Raw genomic sequence first — 24,488 nt, 5'->3', positions numbered from 1 at the left:
CTAAGAACTGAATTTTATTAAAAGAAAAAATTATCACCATGTTCAGTGAATGTTAATACTTTTCTCCTTCTAGAAAAGCACAGAGCCAAGTCTCTTGAAATGTGGTCGTTCTATCTAGAACTAACTTTGAATTTAACTTTGAATTCTGAATACTAATGAAATGAACAAGTTGGCAAAAGATTGGGTTAGTCTCCTGACCCCTTTTTCTGTTGCTGCTGGTAACTCCAGCGTTCTACTTCTGGGCAGTAGCTCCAGCTTAGTTACCCTCTTAAAGAAAACCATTTACCAATAACTACAGATGAACGGATGCTACATACTTACGGAACTCAGCTGGCCCCTCCATTGGTGAAAGCATCCATGTATGTACGTACTGAAGATTATTCTATGTAGTGAGCACTGCCAATGTGAGGCTAAGTCAAGACTGCTGCCCTCAAGGAGCTCCTGATCTATCAAGAAAGACAGGCACAGAGACCTACAGTGGCACTTAAAGTACTATTACATTTTAAAAAGTAAGATGTTTTCAGAGGGAGGAACTAATTCTACAGATCAAACTGTCACCAAGTGAGTATGATGGCAGGTCTCAAGAGCCTTATCACACATTAGTGACAAAAGAAAACACTGAGCTGGAAAGCTGACTCAGCAGGTAAGCATACTTGCTGCTCCTGCAGAAAGAGAATCCAGGTTTGGTTCCCAGCACCCATTATAGCAGCTCACAACCATCTGTAACTCCAGTTCCAGGAGATCCTATTCCCTTTTCTTGCCTCTGTGGATACCAGGCACACACATGGTGAACAGACAAAAACGCAGGCATAAACACTCACAAACAAACAAATTTGTATTAGAAAAGAAATACTTAAGTGGCTAGAAGAGTCTGAGCAGAGAATACAGAACAAACAAACAAAAAAAAAGAAAACAAAAAACCCATTAAGTTTTAGCTACTTAATAATCATTCAAAAAGACATTAAGTTCTCCAGGGTTGGGGATTTAGCTCAGTGGTAGAGTGCTTGCCTAGCAAGCGCAAGTCCCTGGGTTCGATCCTCAGCTCAAAAAAAAAAAAAAAAAAAAAAGACATTAAGTTCTCTAACTTACAAAAAAGAAAGATATTCCAACAGGTAAGATGTAAAGACATGCCAAGGATGCATGTACCAGTAATTTGAGAACAAACACCCAGTCATATCTGGTGCTAATTCACTTAGTAGTAACTGCATTTTGAAAAGACAAAAAATTCCAAAGCATTCATCTGCACTGATTTTGCAGGTTCAACAAGGAGCTTGGAGATTCAGAGCCCATTTCACGGGTCCTAACACAAACATGTCCCCAACAATAAATCTTTCTCTACCAGTTTAGCCAAAACTGGAAAATTTTTACATTTGCTCTTAACAATCAAAATGTGTCCTTCAAAAGTAAAGCCTTTGAGACTATGTAAAACAGAAAAATTCCAAATGTGTAAACTGGATTAGTTCACTTTACATATGGTTTTAATGTAATACATGAAATAAATCAAGTTTCTTTACCTTATACTTCCAGCCTAGAATCATCTAGAAATGACTTAGTTTCTTTTGCAAGTGATATAAATAAGTTGTCCCAACAGATTGTTTTGAATTGAAGAAAAATAACATAAATCAGAAGTAATATGTGGGTTTTAAATCATGAAGACATATATATTCACTCATAACTATAGTAAAGAGAATCATATTGATGATTTTATAATTGACTTGTTTTCATATTGTGAAAGGATTCCTATTCCCATTGAAAGCATTTTAATCATTATAATCAGCTTTATTTCTGTGAGTTATAGATTATTCCCCAAACTCTGAAATTATATATAAAAATGATAGTCAAAATTCATTTTAGAGTATGAAATTTTCTATGACATTTTAACTATATTGATAGATTGAAAGTAAGAACAAGTCTTTGGTGCATGTTTAAATAGACAAATGCCTTGCTTTCAGTAATTTACTAGAGGGGTACAATTTTTGTAAAAAAAAATAGTTACTGCCACTGTGAGAGAAAGCACCTTTGTAATAAGTAATCTTCATGTTCAAAAAACATATTTTAAAAATGTAGAAAATAGTTAAGCTAAATTTTTGGAGAAAAAAACTGAAGAAAGTCAACCTTTTCCACTGATAATAAAGTGCCGCAACATATCAAGTCTGGCTGAGGTGCAGCGGCACACTCCTGTAACTCCAGGAGGTAGAGACAGGAGGGGTTTCAGGCAACTGAACTACACAGGGAGGCCCTAACAGAAAGGAAGAGAGGGAGATAAAAAGTTCAGTATCAAGAAGACAAAAATACCAATGAAATGGAAGGAATATAAACGAAAACAATGAGACAGGAACCCTTTTAAGACTCCACTTATCCAAACACTAAGTAAGAAGAATGGGTGACTATTTCTAACCTGTCAGTATTTGGGGAAAAGCCTCACTTAACGTTAAGAAGGATATATGGATACTCAGTGGCCCCTATGCAAAAAGGCCCTCAAGTTTCATGGCCTCTAACTCAGTCTTGACCAAAGGAAAAGTCATTCCAGTCAATGACTTAATTATTACTTTTTATTATAGTAACCATTTGGCACATTAAAAAAATAAATAAATAAATAAAATAAAAGTAAAAATAAAAAACCCACCTACTCAAGAAAATAAAGGTAAATTAATCTAACAAAAAAAGCTAAGCCAGGTGGTGGTGGCTCACATCTTTAATCCCAGCACTTGGGAGGCAGAGGCAGGTACATTTCTGTGAGCTTAAGTCCAGCCTGGTCTATAGAGCGAGTCCAGGACAGCCAGGGCTACTAAGTGAGACCTTGTCTTGAAAAACCAAAACCAAACAAACAAAAAACTAAAATTCATCTGATTTTATCAAGCCATTTTAAAGACTTCTATACAGTATAGGTAACATCAAGTTCATAAGGGTGAAAATGTTTAAATTAGAAACAATTTTCTGTAGAGGCTTAAGTTGCAAGAGAAAAGTGTTTAAATGAGGGAGTTCTTTTATATACAGATCAGAATAAAATTGTGGAGGAAAAAAGCACAGGACTTAAAAAAATACTTGAAGCAAACATTTTAAAGTTTCTTATTAAATCACTTCCCTCACTAATTTCATATTATCAATTCTTACGTAACTTGTTAGAAATCCTAACTTGAGGCCAGGCGGTGGTGGCGCATGCCTGTAATCCCAGCACTCGGTAGGCAGAGGCAGGTGGATCTCTGTGAGTTCGAGGGCAGCCTGGTCTACAAAGCCAGATCCAGAAAGGCGCAAAGCTACACAGAGAAACCCTGTCTCGAAAAAAAAAAAAAAAAAAAAAAAAAAAAAAAAATCCTAACTTGAAAACCCCAAAATTTTGTGTAATTTAGTATCTCAAGTGAAAACACAACACTTCTACTGAAGCATCCAAACACTCCAGGTTCGCAGCAGCAGCATTAGCTCTTAAGCAGCCCCTTTAGTGATTTAGAAACAAAGTACAAATGATAGCAGACCTTAAGTTTCATTTGTATAAAGGCCAAAACTTCCAGGCCCCAGGTGGAACTCCAGGAGTCCAACTGTCGAGAAAGAGGAGGGACTGTAAGAGTGTGAACTGTTGAGACCAAGATTGGAAAAAGCATAGGGACAAATAGACAAACAAATGGAAGCACATGAATTATGAACCAAAGGCTGTGGAGCCCCCAGCTGGATCAGGCCCTCTAGATAAGTGAGACAATTGAACAGCTTGAACTGTTTGGGAGGCATCCAGGCAGTGGGAACCAGACCTGTCCTTAGTGCATGAGCTGGATGTTTGGAACCTTGGGCTTATGTGGGGACACTTTGCTCAGCCTGGAAGGAGGGGACTGGAACTGCCTGTACTGAATCCACCAGGTTTAAAGGAATCCCCAGGGGAGTCTTGGCCCTGGAGGAGATGGGAATGGAGGGGAGGGGCTGGGGGGAAGGTGGGGGCGGGGGTGGGAGGGGGGAGGACAGGGGAACCCATGGCTGATGTGTAAAATTAAAACACAAATATAATAAATTTTAAAAAAGGAAAAATAAATATAATTAAATAAATAAATGGATAAATAAATAAAGGCCAAAACTTAATCTTAGGTCTTAAAAACTTATTATTAGATGACTCCAAAAACAAAGGTATCAAAACCACTTACTACCATTAAACTATCTTAAGTTTTCCTACATTTGAAGACAGGTGGCAGGGCTAGGCTCCTGGACACCACACAACAATCACAACCTGTGACCTCTTCAGTAGTAAAGAGCAAACACCCTTAATAAGGATCTTCGAGTATTTTCAAACACACAGAATTGTGACCACTACCTGGTCACTGTTTAGTATACTGTTATTTCATGCAAATTTTCTATAAACTAGTCCATAAAAACTACACAAGACACTGGACTGTGTCTGCCACCCTCAAAAGGAAACATGAAAACACTAACAAAATATTTTTCCATCACTGATTTTTATTAGAACCTAAGACAGCAACCAACATGCCTAGATGAAAATCTCAAGTTTAAGTTTCATTTTATTTGTTAAAAAATTGTACTTAATAATAAGCAAGTAGTTTTGGTGGGGTTTTTTGTTGTTGTTTGTTTGTGTTTTTTTTTTTTTTTTTTTTTTTTCTTGGCTTGGTTTTTGACTTTTCTAAGACAGGGTCTCCTGTGGCCCAGGCTGGGCTTCAACTTACTATGTAGCCAAGGATGACTCTGAACTTTTGATTTTCCTGAAGACACCTCTAGCTGTTGAAATGACATGCCATACATGCATACCTGGTAGCAACTTTGTTTATAAAAATAAGACAACTGTGTTTCTATCACTTTGTTTTAAATATTTTGTTCAAAAATATTAGTATAATTCACTGAAAAAGAATTAACAATTAGCTGATAGTCTATTTTAGTATCTGACTTAAAAATAAAATGTAGGGTTGGGGAATTAGCTCAGAGGCAGAGCACTTGCCTAGCAAGCACAAGGCCCTGGGTTCGATCCTCTGCTCCAAAAATAAATAAATAAATAAATAAATGAAATCTAGCAAGACTACTAAATGCCAATTTTTCACTATAAATAGTACTTGTTATCGTGCAAATGCACAAAAAACTCTCATCAATTAATAGTACAACAATAACACAGGCAACTAAGAAAATATAAACCACATCATTCAAAATAAGCAACAGTAGCACCATAGCAAGCCAATAATCCTGGATTCAAAAAGGACATCAACAAAGCTATGCCTTTAGTGTGAAAAGTTTATTCAAATTGCTTCTCTTCCACTTTAATTTCAACACAGCAAAAATACTCAAAGTACATGAAATTAACATATCAAAAGTATTTTTCTCCTGGAGTAGTAATACAAGCCTGTAATCATAGCCCTTGAGAGGCTGAAAAAATAGGATGTGTACAGTTGAGTTTCAGGCCAGCATGGGCTAGAGAATCAAAAACTGTTTCACATATAATATTTTATAGATATATATTATATATGACATATTATATACTATATAGTGTGTTATCTTACATAAGTAATATAAACATTAAGTATTAAATATGTAATAGATTTCTTAGAAGTAAATTTGGGTGGAGGCATTTCAAGGCTCTAATATTTCAATTATTTTTTTGTTTTTAATAGTGATTTTTGTAAAATCTGAATCATAAAAATTGTTCCTGTTTGTCACCTTAAGTCCACCCTAAGGAATTATAGTAAGAGAAAAAAAAGGAGAAATCTTTATAGGTAAATAAATTTGACAATTTCAATTATGAGGCAATATGCAAATTGTTCAAAAAGAAAGACATTTAAGTTCACCATGATTAGAAAACAATATTAAATTTTGAAAGTTTAAAAAAAAGGTGATTTTTCTCTTAGTAATCTTTTTATAAAAGGAATTTTCTTGAGTAAGCAAATGAGTTTTTAATTCATAGACAATCACCATCAATCTATTCAGTTGAATTAAAGCAATGACTAATATTTGCTTTTCTTGGTGAATATGAGGCTACTGTAACAAGTCATGCTGGTTTCAAAATATTGATTAGTATATCTAAACTCCCTAACTTCAAGAATCAAAATTCTAAGTCAGTACTTGAATTTCTGAAGAATTTAAAAAGTAAGGCCTTGACATTTTATTCTATGTAAAGTGAATAGAAAATGAAATTGTAAAATTAAACATAAAAAATCATAGCAACTAATCTATTCCTAGAATTTATAATTATATTTGTGATCTCTAAAAATAAAACCAAGAAATTCAATGTCCTTTTTATTCCCATGGTTTCTTTGCATCTCTGGACTAATTGAAAATCGCATCCCCAATTCAGAAAAACTTCATGGCGATTTCAGTTTTTAAGTGAGTAAAACACTTTAATTCAAGCAGGTTGCCAGCAAACAGAAGCTCAGAAAAGAGCATGCATCCAAGTATTTCAGTCAAGTAGCCCCATCCTCATCAGGAAAATGTAACGATTTTTTGTTATTACTTGTCAGAAATTTGCCACTTAACATCAGCACATTTAATTTCATCCAATCTGAAGAAACAAAGGTTTAGAGTTAAAGTCTAAAGAAAATGTTAAACAATAACATTAAAGACACTAGCAGGAAGGTAACTCCCTAACCAATTACAGAGAAAATTTTTCAAACATGAATAAAAGAATCCTTTTTATTTTTTTAGGGTCTGACTCTAGAATCAAAGTATAGAAGTATGAGGTTACCCAGGCTAACCTCAAAGAAAACAATCCTCCTGCCTCAGCTTCGAGAGTGCTGGAATTACAGGCTTACATACCCACCTTTACCTGCTTCCTCTTAAGTACACCCTCTTCCTGGATTCCCTGACATACCCTTCTGAACAAACAACGAGCGATTCACACTGGGTTTCCTAGGAACAAGTTGAACCTTTCTAACAGAGTTCCAAAATCTCACAATGCCAAAAGACATGAGACGTCGTCAAATAAATTGTTTTCTTATTAGGGAAATCTGTAGTGGACAAAGTTCTTATATAAAACATAGGTCCCACAACAGTCAGAAAACCCAGTTAGGCCCAGCTCCACCATCTAGTAACAATACGACCTTCTTGAGTCCACAATCTAAGGCAAAGGTACTACACTTACATATCAGACACTTCACCTAGCATTTGAGAGATGCCGTGTCCTGCAGATGTCTAAGTGGGGTGAGTATTCTGCCACCTTAGTTATGACCATGCCCACCAAAATGTATCTGGATATTAGCAGAAGTTCCTCCTGACTGAACATACTATACTCTGAAAATACCACATACTTCTAACAAAACAAACACCTACAAATCACAGCTTTACCTCATAAAGATGGAAACTGGGGCAGGAATTTAAGCTGTATTTGGGGTCTGGCTAATGCCAAGTTATATTCTTTGCATTCAAGCAGGCTAGGCTGCCTTTCTAATTCACTAGGCCTTGTCTACAAAATCAGCATATTTCTTATGTCAGGCTATTTAGGACTTATATGTCTATTGATAAAATGCACCTATAAATACTAATAGTTCAAATGAATATACTGTGGAGGTTAAGGAAATGGTTCCATGGATAACACAAGCACTTACTGTGCAAACACAAGAGTCTGAGGGCAGGTCCCCAGCACCAATGTAAATCTGTGGACGGTGGTGCACATCTGTAACCCAGCACTGGAGGGCAGAGACAGAAAACAGCCAGTCTAGCCAAACTGACAAGTCCAGGCTCAAAGAGAGACCCTGTCTCAAAAGATAAGGCAGAGAACATAAGAGGAAGGAACCCATGTTGATTGCTAGCCTACACACATTCATACATACACAGAGTATAACACATCAAGTAAGGTTTGTTTGATGGGTAATAATGTAATACAAAGAAAGACAACCTTAATAATATCTCCCAAAATTTCATTCTAAGAGTACAAGAAAAACTTAAATGCTCTTTAAACTCTAGTTTAGAATAACACAAATACTCAAAAACATGTCTCATTAAAGAGAAAAAATTTTAATGGAAAAAAAAAAAGAGCAAAAATTTGCTTCCAACTTTAAACATGTATATTGATTTTATGAATCACTTTTAGGAATGCATGTCGTTTAAAGATACCTTATTTAAAGCAGACTTGCATATCTTTAGTAATTATATCCTATTCAAAGATTCCAAAGTAAACAAACAAAATTAGGTCTGTAATTGCTAATTAAAAAAAAAGGAAGAAACTATTCTACTTCAGCCTGAAAATCTACAGGAATTTTATTACTTTTTAAAGAAACAAAGTTATTCTACAGAGCTCTTCCGATACAGCACCTAATACAGCACGTGCCTAATACAGTTACACAGAAGAGAAAGACAAATTGATTTAGACAATGTAGCACAGTCAGACATCAAGATATGCAACTCAATTTTACAGCCTGTGTTACACCAAAAATACAGCTAAGTTACAAAACTCAGCAAAAAAAAAAAAAAAGAAAGAAAGAAAAGAAAAGAAAAAGAAAAAGAAAAATCCTAAGAACACACAGTCATGACATAGAGCAGCATTCACTCAGCAATTCAGTATAAATAAGTAGAAACCACTCTGGAAATGAAGGTGCTCCATTATTAAGGATACTAAACACCTGAAAGGCCAATACAAGCAAAGTTAGGAGGTACTGTCCCTTGTCACATGCAGGCAGGCAGATCTTCCTCCCTCTCCTTGGTAACAACAGTGTGTAAGCTTCAGGATGACTCAGTGGGGTAAAGGCACTTTCTACAAGCTTAGCAGGCAGAGTACCATTCCCAATGGCACTGGAGGAAAGAGAACCAACTGGCTAAGTTGTCCTCTGACCTCCACACTTATGCCACATTTTGTTCCTCCCACTTCTGACCCCAAAATAAATGAATGTAATTTTTTTTTTTTTTTTTTTTTTTGAGCTGAGGATCAAACCCAGGGCTTTGTGCTTGCTAGGCAAGCGCTCTACCACTGAGCTAAATCCCCAACCCTGTAATTTTTAAAATAGAGTAAATGAAGAAAAAAACATCCCTATAGATTTTTCTTCCTATTTCAAAGTTCTAGTTATGTGGAAAATCTTGGCCAAACATGAAAATGGGGATTAACACCAACTTTAAATTCTTACACTAATTCACTGAAGACTATAATAGAGTATATGTCTGTTCTAATAATTGTAAATTGGCAGAGTTGCATGACTACCCCATAAAGCTGAACTTAAGAGGAAATGCTATATTAATGTACCTTTACTGATAAAAGAGTTTGCCTAACTCTCCTGAGTTATACATTAGAAGGTCTAGTTATCATTGGTGAGGGTTATTCTTTGTGAAAGTAACTATGATACTAGCTAAGAATGGCCACAATTCCAGACAAGCCAGGGCTCCGAGGTGAACCTGACCCAAAGGAGCAACTATATCCTATCTGTATCACAGATCATAGATGCCATGCATATGCTATATAAACACCTACATATTATGTTATAAATTTCAATCATCTATAGCATACTAAAAAAATTTAATCTTACAACAGATAAGAGTTTTAAATTCATTATGCTAAACTAAAAGAAAGTTTTCACCTTCCCTTAAAAGTTGAAAGCAAATATTTTCTGCTAAGCATGATTTACTTGCTTTGAGCAACTCTAAGTAAACAGCAAAATTAAATTCCTAAAGGAATCCCCACCCCAATTTAAAAAAAAAAAAAAAAAGTCGTATCTTGAGTCAATTAAAGTTGCAGGTCTCAAACTGAGCAAAATTCATAAACACTGCTCACCCCATAAACGAAAATGCAAAATTTATTGACATATGGGAAATTGTTAAGAGTAGAAGTTATGATTTAAGTATTGACAACGAGGTAAGGTAGATACCACGGTAAGGGCATTGTTTATGTTGTGTGTTGTCTGTTCAGACAGGGTCTCATGGTGGAACTCCCTATGTAGAACAGGATGGCCTCAGACTCTAGTCAGTCCAGCTGCACCAGGATTTAGCAAAATCCTGCCTCCTCCTTGCTAGAATTACTATATCTAGATAGTTCCATTATTTAATCAAGATAAACGTTTGTGGTGGGTACCATTATCCTTCCCTTATTTCAGGTAAAATAAGACTGAGAAAAGCTAAATAGCATAGAGTCATCCAGCTACAAAGTGACAGCACCAAGATTACAGCCCCCAGTCCACCATTGGCTGCCTAAAACTAAGATGAAACAATGTATAACCCCAGAGTGTAGACAAAACCAACCATATTTTCATGTAATTTAAAAGAATCATGTTCTAAAACAACCTCCAGAAAGACTCAATCATGTTTTAAAATGACCTTCAAAGCAGTCTGTTCTTTGAGGAGAAAATCCATTTTCTAGAATAGGAGTTTGTTAACTTTATTCTCACATACACACAGAAAATTCAAATATTCATAAGTTAGCATCACTGTTCATATTTAAAGTGCTGGCTTCTGGGGTTGGGGATTTAGCTCAGTGGTAGAGCACTTGCCTAGCAGGCCCAAGGCCCGGGGTTCAATCCTCAGCTTCACATACGAAAAATAAAATAAAATAAAATAAAGTGTTGACTTCAATTTTAACTATTTGACTAATTAGACAAAACAACACATTTACAGTCTTTTCCAGACCGTACATATACAGGTCAAGAACATTCTTTTGCTAGCAGATTCACCTGCAATACCCATCTCTCCAGAGTTTCAATACTACCAACAAGTCTAATGCTGTGAAGACATCCACAAATGTCCTAATGCCAACTGTTGCAGTGGAAGAGTGAACAAAACTGAAACTTCCCAGACAAAAATCAATTCATTCCTAAGTCACGTCTACTCTGATAAGAACATTTCCCTAAGAAACAGCCTTTTTGTTCCAGTACAAATCATTTTAAAAGATGAAACTGCTAGTTCCCCTTCTGCAACCAAGGAAGAGAATACAAAATTAGAAGGTGAAGCAACAAATCCAATATTCTAATTTCATCTTTCCTAGTACATTCAATACAAACAGAACCAATAAAATATTCCCATATCAAAAAATCTTTAAGCACCTAACTAAGAAAGTTATGTGACAGTAGCATGGCCTATAGATATTTCACTGATACTCAATATTGGTGATATCTCCAAAAGCAACTGCATCAATTTCAAAACTACCAGATACAAAGCAACTACCAAAATTAATGAATATTTACAGAAATCATTTCTGATATTACCATACAAATGTCCTAAATCATGATCTTTAGAACAAATCCTTGTAACTTCTTAAATGTAGATCACAAGACCAATTCTCCAGTGCTGGTTCTGAAAATCCAGTTTCTCTACTGGGTGAAAAAAAGGGAACAAAACTCAAGAGTCATCAGCTCTGTGCAGTGAAACTTCTGTTTTATGAACCAGTAGTTTCTACTGGAAAAGAAAACAAACAAACACTATCCAATAAATAATATCTTAAGCTATGTTAATAACTAATACTGTCTTCTGGAACCAAATACTTCTGAGATGGAATAGGCCTAACATTTCATGGAAATGAAAAACTGCCCTATGTACACAGGCTTCTAAATTTATCTTTACCATCTCTGAATTCACATACATTATCAATATAAAAACACTGTCTATATTTTGGGCTTACTAAAAAGACTGAGACACAAAATGAAACACTGAAAACTGAATATTTACTGAAATGAATGTTCAAACTTTGTTTTTTTCTTTTTCTACATGAACTATTTTCTAATCAAGTCATCAAAGTGACTATTTTTGAAGTGGCCTAAAAATTGTTAAAAACTGTTAAGCTGTGAACAAACGAACAAACAGCAAACAAAGACAAATTTCAAGCTGTAACATTTGAAAGTAAGAATTGAACTCATTTCCAGAAAGTAAGCTGGTTCATAATACTTAGGTATATATTTTATGTAAATTAGACATAATGTTCCACACAAAAATTAGAATATACTATCTGCCTTTCTCCTGTTACTAAAATGAAAATTTTAAAGTCAATGAATCGCCATTTTCTAAAATCAAGTATAAAACTAACATGGTTATATATATATTTAAATTGATTTAATCTTTAATATTTTAAAAGCAATCTAAATCTGCATCACTATACTGTGTCAACTTTTAAAATTGACAGTAATGAAATTTCTTTTCCTTATATTGAATTATATATAACTGAAAATTACTTGTTTTGATGCATTTTACTCTTAAGTAAGTTTTAGGGAAAATGAAATTTGCAACTTATACAGCAATTACGTAGTCATGTTTCTCAAGAAAGAAACAAATGACTATGAAAAATCAAGACAAAGATTGTAGACTCTGCTTATTAAAAAAAAAAAACAACCTAGAATTACTTTCAACAATCACTTGCCTTTAACAAAACAGCTAACATTAATAATCACTTCAAGATACTAATATTCCCATGATCAGGATTTGAAAGGATGCACATCCACCAAACAAAACACTGTAAAAGAAGCCTAAGCTCTGCATGTGCTTTAAAGACATGAAATCGTGCAATCTCAGTTAGCCTATTTTCTAGACTGAGACTAAAACCCAACCAACAAATTCTTACAATAATTCAATCTTGCAAAGGATTTTAAAACTCGTTTTCCTCAACTTTCCTCAGAAAGTACATCATTATTGACCCTTCTTTAGCAAACAAACACAGCTCCCTTACTACTTCCATAAAGGAATTTAACTTGGCCAGCTTCGGCGCCAACACTGACAATACAAGTCTTCAATGAGCATTTTAATTTCTGCCCCTAAACACAGCAGCACACTGACGCAAAATCAAGCAAGCCCTCGGCTTATCAAAGTTACTGGGAGGACAGCTCTCGGAAGAGCAAGGGCTTCACTGGCTTCCCCACTGACTCTTTTATATCAACATCTGGCTCAATAAAACCACAGCTCTAAAAATTAAGTGTTATTAGTCATTTGATGCAATATTTGACACTGCTTTCCATGCATATCATAACTAAAAGTCCAGTTTCAGAGTTCTAAGTCACATAAATGGCACATGCAGGAGCCTATGTACTATGAAATCAAATAAGAAATTGCAATCATATCACCGATCATACATAAAAATTTGGCAAAATAATCTTGAAGTCCAATACCCCTGACAATTTTAAATCAAGTGGGAAAAGCAAAACATAAGTGTGCTGTGGAAACTAAGAGAAGCCTGACTACCAGGCATTCCAGATTTTTCTTTGAATGAGGATCTATTTTTTTTTTAAATTAAACACTGACTAATTCCTTCTATAGCTAGACTACGCTCACTAATTCACACCAACAGTAACTGCCTTGAAGCAAGCGATAACTCAGAATTTTCTCCGAATACCTTTCGGAAAAGGTCAAGCTCATTCTGAGTAAAGCTTTTCAATTAATGCAAACTTGAAAATTAAAGATTCCTCTTAAAGTGTATTTTTTAACTTAACAGAAAATTAGCCTGTTTCTAAAGCCAGTTCTTCAGTGAGTTTCATCCTCATTTCAGAACAAAAACTCAGTCAAAATATGCTGTTAATGCAATCTTAAAAAAAAAAACCTCTTCCAAAAAAAAGGCCTCTCCATAATGCTGATTATTAGCAAGACATGTATAGACAAGTTGCTGCCCTTCTACCTTAAGAAAATGTCTACTGATATTTAATAAGAAATAACTTTTACCAAGAATACCTTATTAACAATTATGCAATTACATAATTTTAACTAAATATTGCTCACGGCTCCAAGTCACATGAAGAAATTTGGGGTCGTAACAAAAGGCTCAATAGATCTTCAAACTTGTCATTTGAGACTAGCAACTTGTGTTTTCACACACCTGACACATCTGCCTCCCAAAAGCTCTCACTATCTGTCAATACTTCCTCCAAAAAAGGAGGGCTCTCTTTCTATCCCTGATCAAAACCAGTACCATACCTGAAACTGCAAAGATAAATGCTTTAAGATACCACGAACTTTTGAAGTACAAAGGCCTAACCTTAGACAATCAGAACTATGCACCGTTAAAAATTCTTGGGTTTCTGTCTTATTCAACAAGCTGACTCAGTAGTTTAAAAAGCTAGCATACCTACAATCTGAAGCCCATGATCCACTCTTGCTAGTGTTCCTGGGTATCAGCTGGTTAAATTATACTTGACATTCTATACAAATCATGGCAAAAACATGGATAGTCAACGGGTCAGAGCACCTGAAACACAAAAAATATGAGCAGCAAATTCTAGTTCACGATAATACTTAGATTTCATGGAGAGCTGAGGTTTAACCTCTGCAGTCATTTGCCACACACAAACAATATCCTTGAACTCACACGGACATCATCATCTGGGATCAAAAACTATTCAATCTCTATCCTATCACGTCTGGTCTGGCAAGGCCAAATGAATGTAAAATACGACTGAAAGGCAAATTTCATGCCCCATCCCGCGTCTCAGCAGGAAACAAAGATTAAATTAGCATAGTTCTATTAAAAGCTCCAATAACACATATTCTGGCACTGTTGATCTCAAAATACAAAACTTCTAAATGTAGCTCCAAAGTTGTAATTACCTCAGTTTAAACACACAAACCTACTTTTACCCTCAAATGTGCACCATCTATGCTGAGGACGACTATGCTTATAAAGTTATGCAAATCAGTCCACAAGTCACATTTTAGAAAAATCTATCAACGCAACCCAGGAAACTAACAATCACTGCAAGATTCTGAGGCAATAATGCCTACGTGCAGCACGGACTTTCATTTTAATCTGATCTACACCCTAGATCTAGGGCCTAAGTCACGATCTAATCGAAATATGCTTCAACCTCACAGCGTTTTTTTGTTTTTTTTTTTTTTTTGCTTAGAAGGCTTGGATTAACGAACTCGTTAATCCAATGTACAGTACTCTGCATTCACGGACAATAGGAAGGGAGCACAGAGCTAGACAAGAAACCAATCCGTGCCTTGACACTTGCAAGCAGGCATGAGTTCCGTCTAGCTGAACGCTGCCTAGGCTCAATACACTGGAAAAGACACAAAATACACGCTCCAGAAATGTGACCAGTATTAAACGTTATAGTCACCCCAACTACGGAAATTTTTCGCATCCGTCTACTCCAAGATTATCAGAGGGACAGAAAAGCAAAGAGGAACAGGCGCAGAAATGGATACAGGTCAAATCTAAGTCGAATCCATCCTCTTGATATCTCCTTTTGTTTCTGCTAACGATCTCTTTGATGATGGCTGTCATGTCTGGGAGCCTGTGGCTGAAGAAAAAGGAGGAGAGAGATGGCAGAAGCTGCTGGTGGCGAGGCTTCTTCTGCAGGATGGAAATGGCTCTGGACTTGGCGGTCGCTGATGCCCCTCGCTCTGCCGCCGCTTGGCCCTGGACCGCAGCCGGGTAATGGCTGCTGCGGCGGCTGCTGGATGGTTGCAGCGACTGGGCCTGCTTCTCCTCAGCAGCCAGAGGCCTGGCAGCCGAGGCAGCGGAATGGGGAGAAGACGGATAATCCTCGCAGCGGCTGCCTGCTCCGGCGGCCTCCGGAGCCCGGGCCAGGGGGGGTGCGGCGGCGGCGGACGGGAGGCTTAACACCGGCCCGGGTCCCTGGACGTGCCGCCGCCGCCGCCGCCGTGTTGGAGGCAGGAGAAGGGGAGAGAGCAACTCTCCGGCGTTCCCAGCCCTGGCAATGGTGACAGGCGACTCCGACCCCCTCCCCGGAGCCGCGGCCGCCGCCGCCGCCGCCGCTTCTCCCCCCCGCTCCAGGAGCGGGAGGTGCAGCCGCCGAGCCTGCGCCGGCTCCCGCCCGAGCCCACGGCTTCCACCGTCTCTCTCCGAAGCCGCTCAGAGGCTGCCCGGTTAGAAGAGACGACGAGGAGGCGAGGCCCGCCGCCGCTGCCGCCGCCGCCGCCCGGCCGGCTCCCCGAGGGCGCTGCCCCCGCGGCTGCTCACAGGCGCTGAGAGGGGCTCTGGGCCGCGGCCGCCGCCGTCTCTCATCTCCCTCGCCTGCGCCGGGCCTGGCCTCACAGCGGCTCAACTCTCAAACTTCCATCATGGCTGCAGCTTCCGAGAGGAGAGAGCTGAGCGCAGCCGCGTCCCGACGCCCAAGCGCGTATCCTGCCGCAGTGCACAAAGAGTCCCGCCACATCACCGTGCGCCGGCCAGCCCGCCCCCTCCGCCGCCCCTCCAGGAGAGCCGGGCGCCTCCGAAGCCGGAGGCGGGGCGGGAGGCGAGCGGGAGGCGGGCGGCCGGAGCCGGGGGAAGGGCAGGGGCGGGGCGGGGCGCCGGCGGGACGGGGCGGCGAGCGCCGCGGAGCATGCCCAGTGAGACCCCGGTTCTCTTCCCGGAGCTGCGCCGGCTTCGGCCTCAGCGCAGAGACCCGGCAAAGGTAGGGCAGGCTGTGGCGGAGGAGGTGAACCTGCGCTGAGCGGGACCGCCGACTGCTCTCAGGTGGATCGGACTGGCCGGTCGCGCTGGTCAGTGCCTCGGGGGCAGGGCCCCCCTATCCTGCCTCCGTCCCTGGGTTTCCTCCGAGTAGGCTCGCATTCCCTGCCCTGCGCTGTGGTCAGATGGCAGTGCTTCGCTAGGATCTGACAGCGACCGTCTTGACCTAGGTAGTGCGCCTCTCCCCCCACGGTGCTCTCAAGGTGTCAGTCTTTGCACAAAGAACAACCCCCTATTGTGTCTCCCGCGTGGGTCACCTCTTCGGGCTCGGGTTCCCTGCCCCACCTCTTGCTTCCCAGGCAGCTGGGTTGGTTCATTTGCCCGAAAGATGAACGCTCCCAGCCAAGCATGATGATTGTGCCTACGGGGCGTGTACATACACGTCTCCCCTTGAGTTTCCAGGGCTCAGAGGACACCCCTGGGTGCACAAAGTGGATCTCCATGAACAGGGTGCACCCCACACGCACCCCTCTACTGCCGGGTGATGAGCCCGGCAGCTCTCTGCAGCGGTGGGTCCACCGGATCAGTCAACCTCCGTCTTGAAGGGGCCAAGCCTCCCCTCCCCTTTGTGGCCGCTATGAAAACCCGGCAGAATTGGATCGCTGTGGCCAGGTTCTTGCCGGTGTCGGACCGTGCACGGTCCGGGACCCGGTTGCTGAGCCGGGGTGTGGAGTATGGAACGGTCGGAAGCTGCAGACTGCGAGTGGGCGGGGCGAGCAGGCCTGGGAGGGCTCAAAGGCGAGGTGGAAGGATACGCGAGCCACGGTCGGAACTACTTTCAGGAGGAGGTCACGTGTGGTCCTAGTTGGGGAACTTTCCAAATTCCCATTCCCCTATCTGTGTGCTCCTGAGGCTAGAGCTTGGACCCCTCTGCTCTACTAGATGGCCACCGCAGGTGTGGGCGGCTGGACCCCAGCTCTTCGCGGGCGGAGCGGAGAATTGCACCCACGAGCGGTCCGCAGGAGCGCTGTCGGGGCCAAGCGCCTGGGGAGCTGGTTACACAAGCACCCACATCCAAGCACGTGCCCCCGCCACCCCTTTCTGCTGGCCGCCGCCGGTTTGTGCACGCTGACGCGGAGAGTCCCCAGGCTGTTCCTCCCTTTCGTTTGCAACCCGTAGAGCGAGCCAGAAAGGCCGAGGCACGAGACGCCTGTTCTGGATCTGCCCACCCCGCGCGTTCCCAACCGTGGGAGAAGAGGCTGGGCCTTAGGGGGTCTGACGCATCTCCTTTGCTCATGAGGTGGACCCTCTCTAGATCTGTACTCGCGGGGCAAAAGGGTATCTCCTGTTGCTGCTGGCTGCCTGGGCTTACCGATGTTGCAACAAACTTCCAGTCACTGCCCCTTAACTGGTGAGCGCGCCCCACCTACTGTAGACTCAGCCAAGTGACTTATCTGAGCACCTAGTCAATGGCTGTCCGCCCAGAGCAAACCTGTCAAGTAAAAGCTAACTGCCGGGATTGGCTGACCTGTCGCGGTTGAGAGAGCTGGTTCAGAAATGCTGATAGCTAAAGTGCAAGCCTCTCCTCCCCCACCAACCAGCCACAAAGCAAGCGATCACCTTGAGCCTGGAGAAAAATGACATCAGCGCCAACGTAGGGATTTCTTCCTTTTTGTTCTTTTCCCAGAGGACTTAGTTCTCGGGGTGATAATTTGAGTCCGAAAGTATCTGACTTGAGACCTAAGCTGAGCTGGGTCATTTTAGAAATTTGGAGATTAGTAATCAATTATCATGGGTATTGCAGTGATTGCGAGTAGGTGTTTAGGAAGGCCAGCCGAGGGTTTATGAAGTATAGGGGAAAGAAAATTGCGTATGTGCACAGCATAGTTGCAGGCAGCTCCTGAAGCCTCAAGAGGCCTGGCTCAGAGAGCCACGGGCCATTACCTAACTCCAGGACTGCTAATTAAACCAGGGATATTTACAGTTCTATTAGAGATCTCTGAGGCCACTCAAACCTTGCATTTAGATGCATCCTTTTAAGATCTCTCTGCAGGAGTTAGCAGCCCAAGCCAAGCAAGCATTGAATGTTTATTGCAGGCTGTTTTTGTTCATGGTTCTGGTCAGCTGGGGGAGGCAGGGAAGACAGAAGAGAGCAATTTGAAAACAATAGAAGAAAGGCCTCCTTTTGGTTTCTATAGATGTAAACAAATCTCACCCACACAGCCTAATCTAAGAAGGAGATCTATTTTACAAATAGACCCAAAAGTCAAGGTGTTATATGAGATGCATGGTAAAAACCTCAGTTGTGCCCTGTGGAGCATCTACTACTGCTTGGTGGGGAAATAAGGATGGAGTTACATCAAGAGAAGTAGGTTGAGAAGGGGGAAATGTCCCACATTTGTTCCTGTCCCCAGAGTCCCTGTTAACTAGAATCACCCTATTTTGCCTCTTCCCTGGAGCCATCTTGTGTGATGTAGTCTAAGGGTGTGTAAGAAGCTCTGACATCTTCTAAAGAAAAAGAAGGGCATTCACTCCTAAGCTTCCTGATGCTGGAGGAAAGGGGACCCTTTTCTGCTCCCAGAGCATCACTCTAGAGCACAGGGGATGTAGATCACAGCACAGAAATGCTGGAACCTGACACCAGCCCACAGGCACTTCCGAGTGAGGGAAGAAAGGCGGAAACCAGTTAGCTGCTTCCCTGAACGCCCACAGACCTCTACTCTCTAGTGGAGAATGAACAGATAGATAACCATGTTGGCCAGTGTGTGGCCAGGCTGACATCAGCTCTTGGTGGGAGTTTCCTCTCGCAGCATTAAATATGTTTCTGAAAGAAATACTGATGCTTTTAAAATTTTTGGTGTTTTTTCACTTCCTTACTCCACTCAAAGGCTGTGAATAGGCCAGATAGCAATAAAAAATATTTAATGTTTTATTTAAAAAATAAAAATATTTAATGCTTGGCTGTACTGATACTATAATATGCTGGTTTCCAAGCACTTCATTTCCTTACCTGTCTGGATTCAGAACACCCCAGGGAGAAACAGAAGCTTATAACAAAGGAGGAATTATATAAAGCTCCAGGGAGACTAACTTTATAGAATAATTAGAGAGTATGATAAACCAGCTTTAATTATAGTTTCTAGCAGCTGATTCCAAAACTGCATTGTTACTACATGCAAAAGATGGCCGAAGAAAAGGCTTTCTTCGTTTCTTTGATAAGTGGGACACCAAGAACTGGATGTGGATAATATAAATAGTTGATGTGCTGTTATAGGTTCTGCACTAAAGCATCTTGTGTGTGAGCACTCTTGCTTTAGTGCCTTTCTCCTTTCCCGTACTCTGACCCTTCAACAAGATAGTTAAGTGCTTTCATTTTTAAGCAAGCGTCTCTATTTTTACCTAAAAAGCATTTTCTAAATAATAGAAAATAATGGAGTAGGTAGCAGCATATAATTGGCTTTGAATGTAAACTGGCCTGTTCATCTATGGTTCTGAAGGCTTTCCTCTTATTTATTCTATTGTTTATTTAGTTTTTTTAATCTATATTTATTTATTGTGTGTGCAAGCATGCCCCAGCACATATTACAAATGCCATGGCACACTGGTGCATGGTAGAGGGCACTTGCAAGTCTGTTCTGTCTCTTCACCACATAGCTTCTGGGGATCTAACTCAGGTTGTCGGTTTGATGGAACACACCTTTACCCACTGAGCCATCTTAGCACCCCCATTACTGTTCTTTTAAGCCCAGTTTGCTCAGCTTTTCTCCAGACATATACTGTGTTCTAGGGAAAATTTTTGAATTACTGTCTAAGCTTTCCATACCCTAAACCTCTCCCAAAGCTTTTGCAAATGGCTCTCTGTCACCTTGCCTGTCTTGGGAAAGAGATATTCTGTATGAAACCATTTGTCTCAGACAAACAGAGAGTAAACTGTGTGTTCCCAGGAGTGCCAAGGAGCAGATCAGACGTCCACATGGCACTCAGGAATTACCCCTCAGAGAGTGACACAAAACAACTTTATTTCCATTAACTTTGACTGCTAGATCTTCTACTTGGGTCTTAACCCCAGGTTCAGCTCTATAGAACATAGTTTGCTGTATTAACACTTCTAATAATAGAAGCTAAATGACTCAGGGTAGCCCCACATGCAAGCTTAGGATTCCCTTGAGATGGAATCAAGTCTGACAGTTCTTCTAGATAATCAACTGCTTTGGAGGGGGAGTACCTTTTCTGCAAGAGAAAACAGACAAAATCTGCCTAAATTGTCCTCATCATGACAGGGGCCCTTATCTCTGTTCTTGTAATGATTCAGTCAACAAACACTTGGGACTGTTAAGTGCTCCTACTGTTTTAAGCCTTATGAGTAGAGCAGTGACTGGCCAGCGGGGGTCCACATTCAGTAGGATGAGTCAGCTTTGGGAACTAATCCTTGGACTATTACAACTTCCTCACAGTCCACAAAGTCGAGTTAACTACTGTGATGCTTGATAACTGATTCAGTTTTCTATTGCTTCACCCCAAATCATAGTAAAACCCAGTGACTGGAATCGACCATCTTTGTTTTTCCACAATTCTTGGGGAAGGGTATGGCTAGACAATTCTTTTTTTTTTTTTTTTTTTTTTTTTTTGGTTTTTTAAGGCAGGGTTTCTCTGTGTAACAGTCCTGGCTGTCCTGGAACTCAATTTGTAGACCAAAGCTGACCTCTAACTCACAAAGTCACCTGCCTCTGCCCCCCAAGTGCTGGGATCAAAGGCGTGTGCCACTGATGAAATTGAGGAACAAATGTGGTCTGTTCAGCTGTGAGTCTGGCCGGATCTGGAATGTCCAAGGGAGTTTCACCCAAGTATCCAGGGACTCAGCTGAGGTAACCAAAATGACTGAGGCCTCCCTGTCTTCATGTGATTGCTCTAAAGCTGAGCCCATAACTTAGCTATCATGAAGAGCATGGGTGAAGTTTCTCATTTTGCACCTGTCTGGATCTTTATCTCAAGGGCATACTGTATAGTTGACCCCTGCAGCCATTTCTCACATTGAGACTCTTGATAAGTAAAGAGACGCTCCCAGGCCCCAGTTTTGGAGACTGGTTCTTATTTATTGCAGGCTCATTGTATCTGACAATGATCTTTCACTTTTGATCCTCCTGCCTCCACCTCCAGAAGCGGTACATGCATTTACTACAGAGCGAGTTCCAGGACAGCCAGGGCTATGTAGAGAAACCATGTCTTGAAACCCCCCCCCAAAAAAAAGGAAATAAAATTGAAAACAAATACATATATAGATAAATATGTTCATCTAAATACACAGAAAATATCTGAGAGAATAAACAAAAGTCTGAAAGAAAAGAAAAGCCTTTCAGAGGGAGAGACTGCTGTCTCTTCCTTTGTTGTTTGTTTCTTTGTGTGTTGAAGGTTTGGGGGGGCGGTTGTTTAGTTGGTTGGGCTTTGGCGGGGGTTGTTTGTTTAAGACAGGGTTTCTCAATGTAGCTCTGGCTGTCCTAGAACTGGCTGTGTAGACCAGGCTGGCCTTGAACTAACAGATCTGCCTGCCTCTGCCTCCAGAATGCTGGAATTAAAGGTGTTCTTTACACTGATCAATTTTGTTTTCATAGGACCAAAAAAGTGATTTCTCCCAGTAGAATTAAAGCTAAAAATAAATGTATATTACCAGAAGAATATCAAATAACCAGAGAAGAAGGTCAGCTCTAATTTCATTTTTTAAATAAATGAGCTCACTAAGAAATTTCCAGCATTTAAGCTTAAAGGTCTGCTCAGTGTCTGCCATAAATGTTATCTGGGAGAAATTGCTGTGTGCTACAGGGATGCTATGTGCTACAGGGATGCTGTGTGCTACAGGGATGCTATGTGCTACAGGGATGCTGTGTGCTACAGGGATGCTATGTGCTACAGGGATGCTGTGTACTACAGGGATGCTATGTGCTAAATGGGCTCTGTGATAATCCAAGTATCCTGTCTTCCCTGTATCAACTGCTTCCACAAGGTCTATTTCCACTCTTTGTACCGTGTAACAGTGTTCTGCTCAAAGCATTTTCTTCTCCTCCAGAAATAATTGTATTTCTACAGCACCACAGCCATCTTCCGGTCCTACCTGGTAGCAGACTTTCCTGTGATAGAAGGATAGAAGATCGAGAAGAAATCTCAAAGACCTCCTCATTCACCACCCCCATTGTACAATCGAAGAAACTAGGACCAATGATTGACATGTTCCCATTACACAAAACATTACAGATCCTTAGGAGCCTGGGAAATTTCTTCAGTGAAACAAAAATGGGGCAAAAGCCTTGCTTTTAGTGAACAAGTTTACACAGGGTAATGGGACTAGAGATGACTTTTCACTGCATTTCCAGCCCTACAATTGGACACAGAATATGAGATGAGATGTGAGTGGTATTCACTGTCTGCCCTGTGTATCCTGAACTTGGTTCCAAGGACAAGAACCTTAAAAATCAAACATGAAAGCAGCGCAGTGGTGGCGCACACCTTCTTTAATCCCAGCCCTCCGGAAGCAGGGGCGGGTGGATCTCTGTGAGTTCGAGACCAACCTGGTCTACAGAGCAAGTTCCAGGACAGCTAGGGCTGTTATACGGAGAAACTCTGTCTTGAAAAAAAAAAAAAAAAAATGTGAAAACATGAGTTGCCTCATGTTGTAAGGAATGATCGTTGGAGAAGTGTTTCCAAAGTGTATGAAGAAGGCACACATCAGTGAGGACTGAAAAAAGAAAAAAGGTCTTGAAAAGGACCTTCTTAGGAAGAAAACGCCAAACTTCACCAAAGAACAAAGGGAACACTGCCACCTGCTGAAGGAGACAATGACCATTGAGCACAGTCTCAGGCCGGCTGGGGAAGAGGGTTTAATTGCAGCTCTCAGCGGGCGAGCTTGAGCTGGGGTGAGACAGTAGCAGCCTACTTCCCTACCCCCTTTCCTCCATGAATATTTATGACTGTTATCTTTTTGCCCCACTCCCAAACCTTCATCTCACAATACTAAAGGTTGTAGTTAGAATTTCCTGCCTGGCCCAGTCAGGACAAATCTCTCTTACCCGCCAGTCCCACAGTCGCTCAGACCCAACCAAGAAAGCACACAGAAACTTACATTGTTTACAAACAGTATGGCCGTGGCAGGCTTCTTGCTATCTACTTCTTCTATCTTAAATTAATCCATTTCTGTTAGTCTATACTTTGCCACATGGCTTGTGGCTTACCAGTGTCTTTACATGTTCCTTTTCCTGGCGGCGGCTGGCGGTGTCTCCCTCCAGCCTTCTACTTCCCAGAATTCTCTACTCTCTTGTCCCGCCTATACTTCCTGCCTGGCTACTGGCCAATCAGAACTTTATTTACACATAGCGCTATCCACAGCACTTCCCCTTTTCTTTTTTTTAAGGAAGGTTTTAACTTTTACATAGTACAATTACATATAACAAAACAATTACCAAGCAAGAATTACAGTTACAATATTAAAGAAGATATCCTATCTATCTTACATTCGTGAGTCCAAGGTTTTATATCTAACTTATCTTTTATCATAATTGAGGAAATTATAACTATCTAGTCTTCAACCACATCAAAGACCTCAGAAGGATATAATATTACCTGAGAACTGGGAGAAGGGTGCAAGCATTTTTCGGGAGTCTTGCAAGAGTAGACAGAGACAGCTAGCAGCCTGGACAGTCACCTAATGTTCCTTTGTGAAGTTGGGGCATTTGTCTTCAGCCCACAGGGCTAGAGTCTCTCGGTCACTTCTCTCAATGTCCTGTAGAATGTCTGGCAGTTTCCTCTGCAAAGCAGGAACCTGAAGGTCCATTTTGTCAAGCAAAGTTTAGTGGTCACCTTTCTATGTGTCCTGCATGTCCAGTCGATCAAGCAGTCCAGGCAAGAACAGTTTCTTGCCCAAATGGCTATTTTTGCCAAGGTGAAGATAAGATATGAAGTGTCTTCAATGCCCATCCTCCTCTCTGAAGTAAATCGGTGCTGCCAGGAGCAGACATGTCTCACTGTACAGAAAGTCTAAATTTTCAAAGTATTTTAAATGCCATATTCTGAAGATCTTTGAAGTATTTGAGGATTACCTATCTATCTGAAATATCTCTATGTATACCCAGAAGACTTAACTAACATGGCTATGAGTATGATTATCACATATGATTAATTATTAATCTATTTTTAATTACCCATTTCAATTTAAAATGAGCTATACAAACACAATACCTTAAACACCAGTAGAAATATATACATAGTATAACAAAAT

General features: G+C 40.7%; 1 protein-coding gene across 1 annotated transcript in view; it reads right to left on the bottom strand.

Annotated features, from left to right (window-relative positions):
• Pten (phosphatase and tensin homolog) overlaps positions 1–16,051 on the bottom strand; it is a 75,223-nt gene extending 59,172 nt beyond the window's left edge. Inside the window, exon 1 of the mRNA XM_036166635.1 lies at positions 15,016–16,051. Within this exon, the coding sequence (XP_036022528.1) occupies positions 15,016–15,094 (79 nt within the window). The 5' untranslated portion in view covers positions 15,095–16,051. The remainder of the gene's footprint in view (positions 1–15,015) is intronic.
• Positions 16,052–24,488: the final 8,437 nt, after the last annotated feature.

The sequence above is a fragment of the Onychomys torridus genome, chromosome 1 (genome assembly GCF_903995425.1).
Source record: "Onychomys torridus chromosome 1, mOncTor1.1, whole genome shotgun sequence".
Classification (NCBI taxonomy): Eukaryota; Metazoa; Chordata; class Mammalia; order Rodentia; family Cricetidae; genus Onychomys; species Onychomys torridus.
The sequence above is the reverse complement of the archived record's forward strand: the minus strand, read 5'-3'. Positions and strand labels throughout refer to the sequence as shown.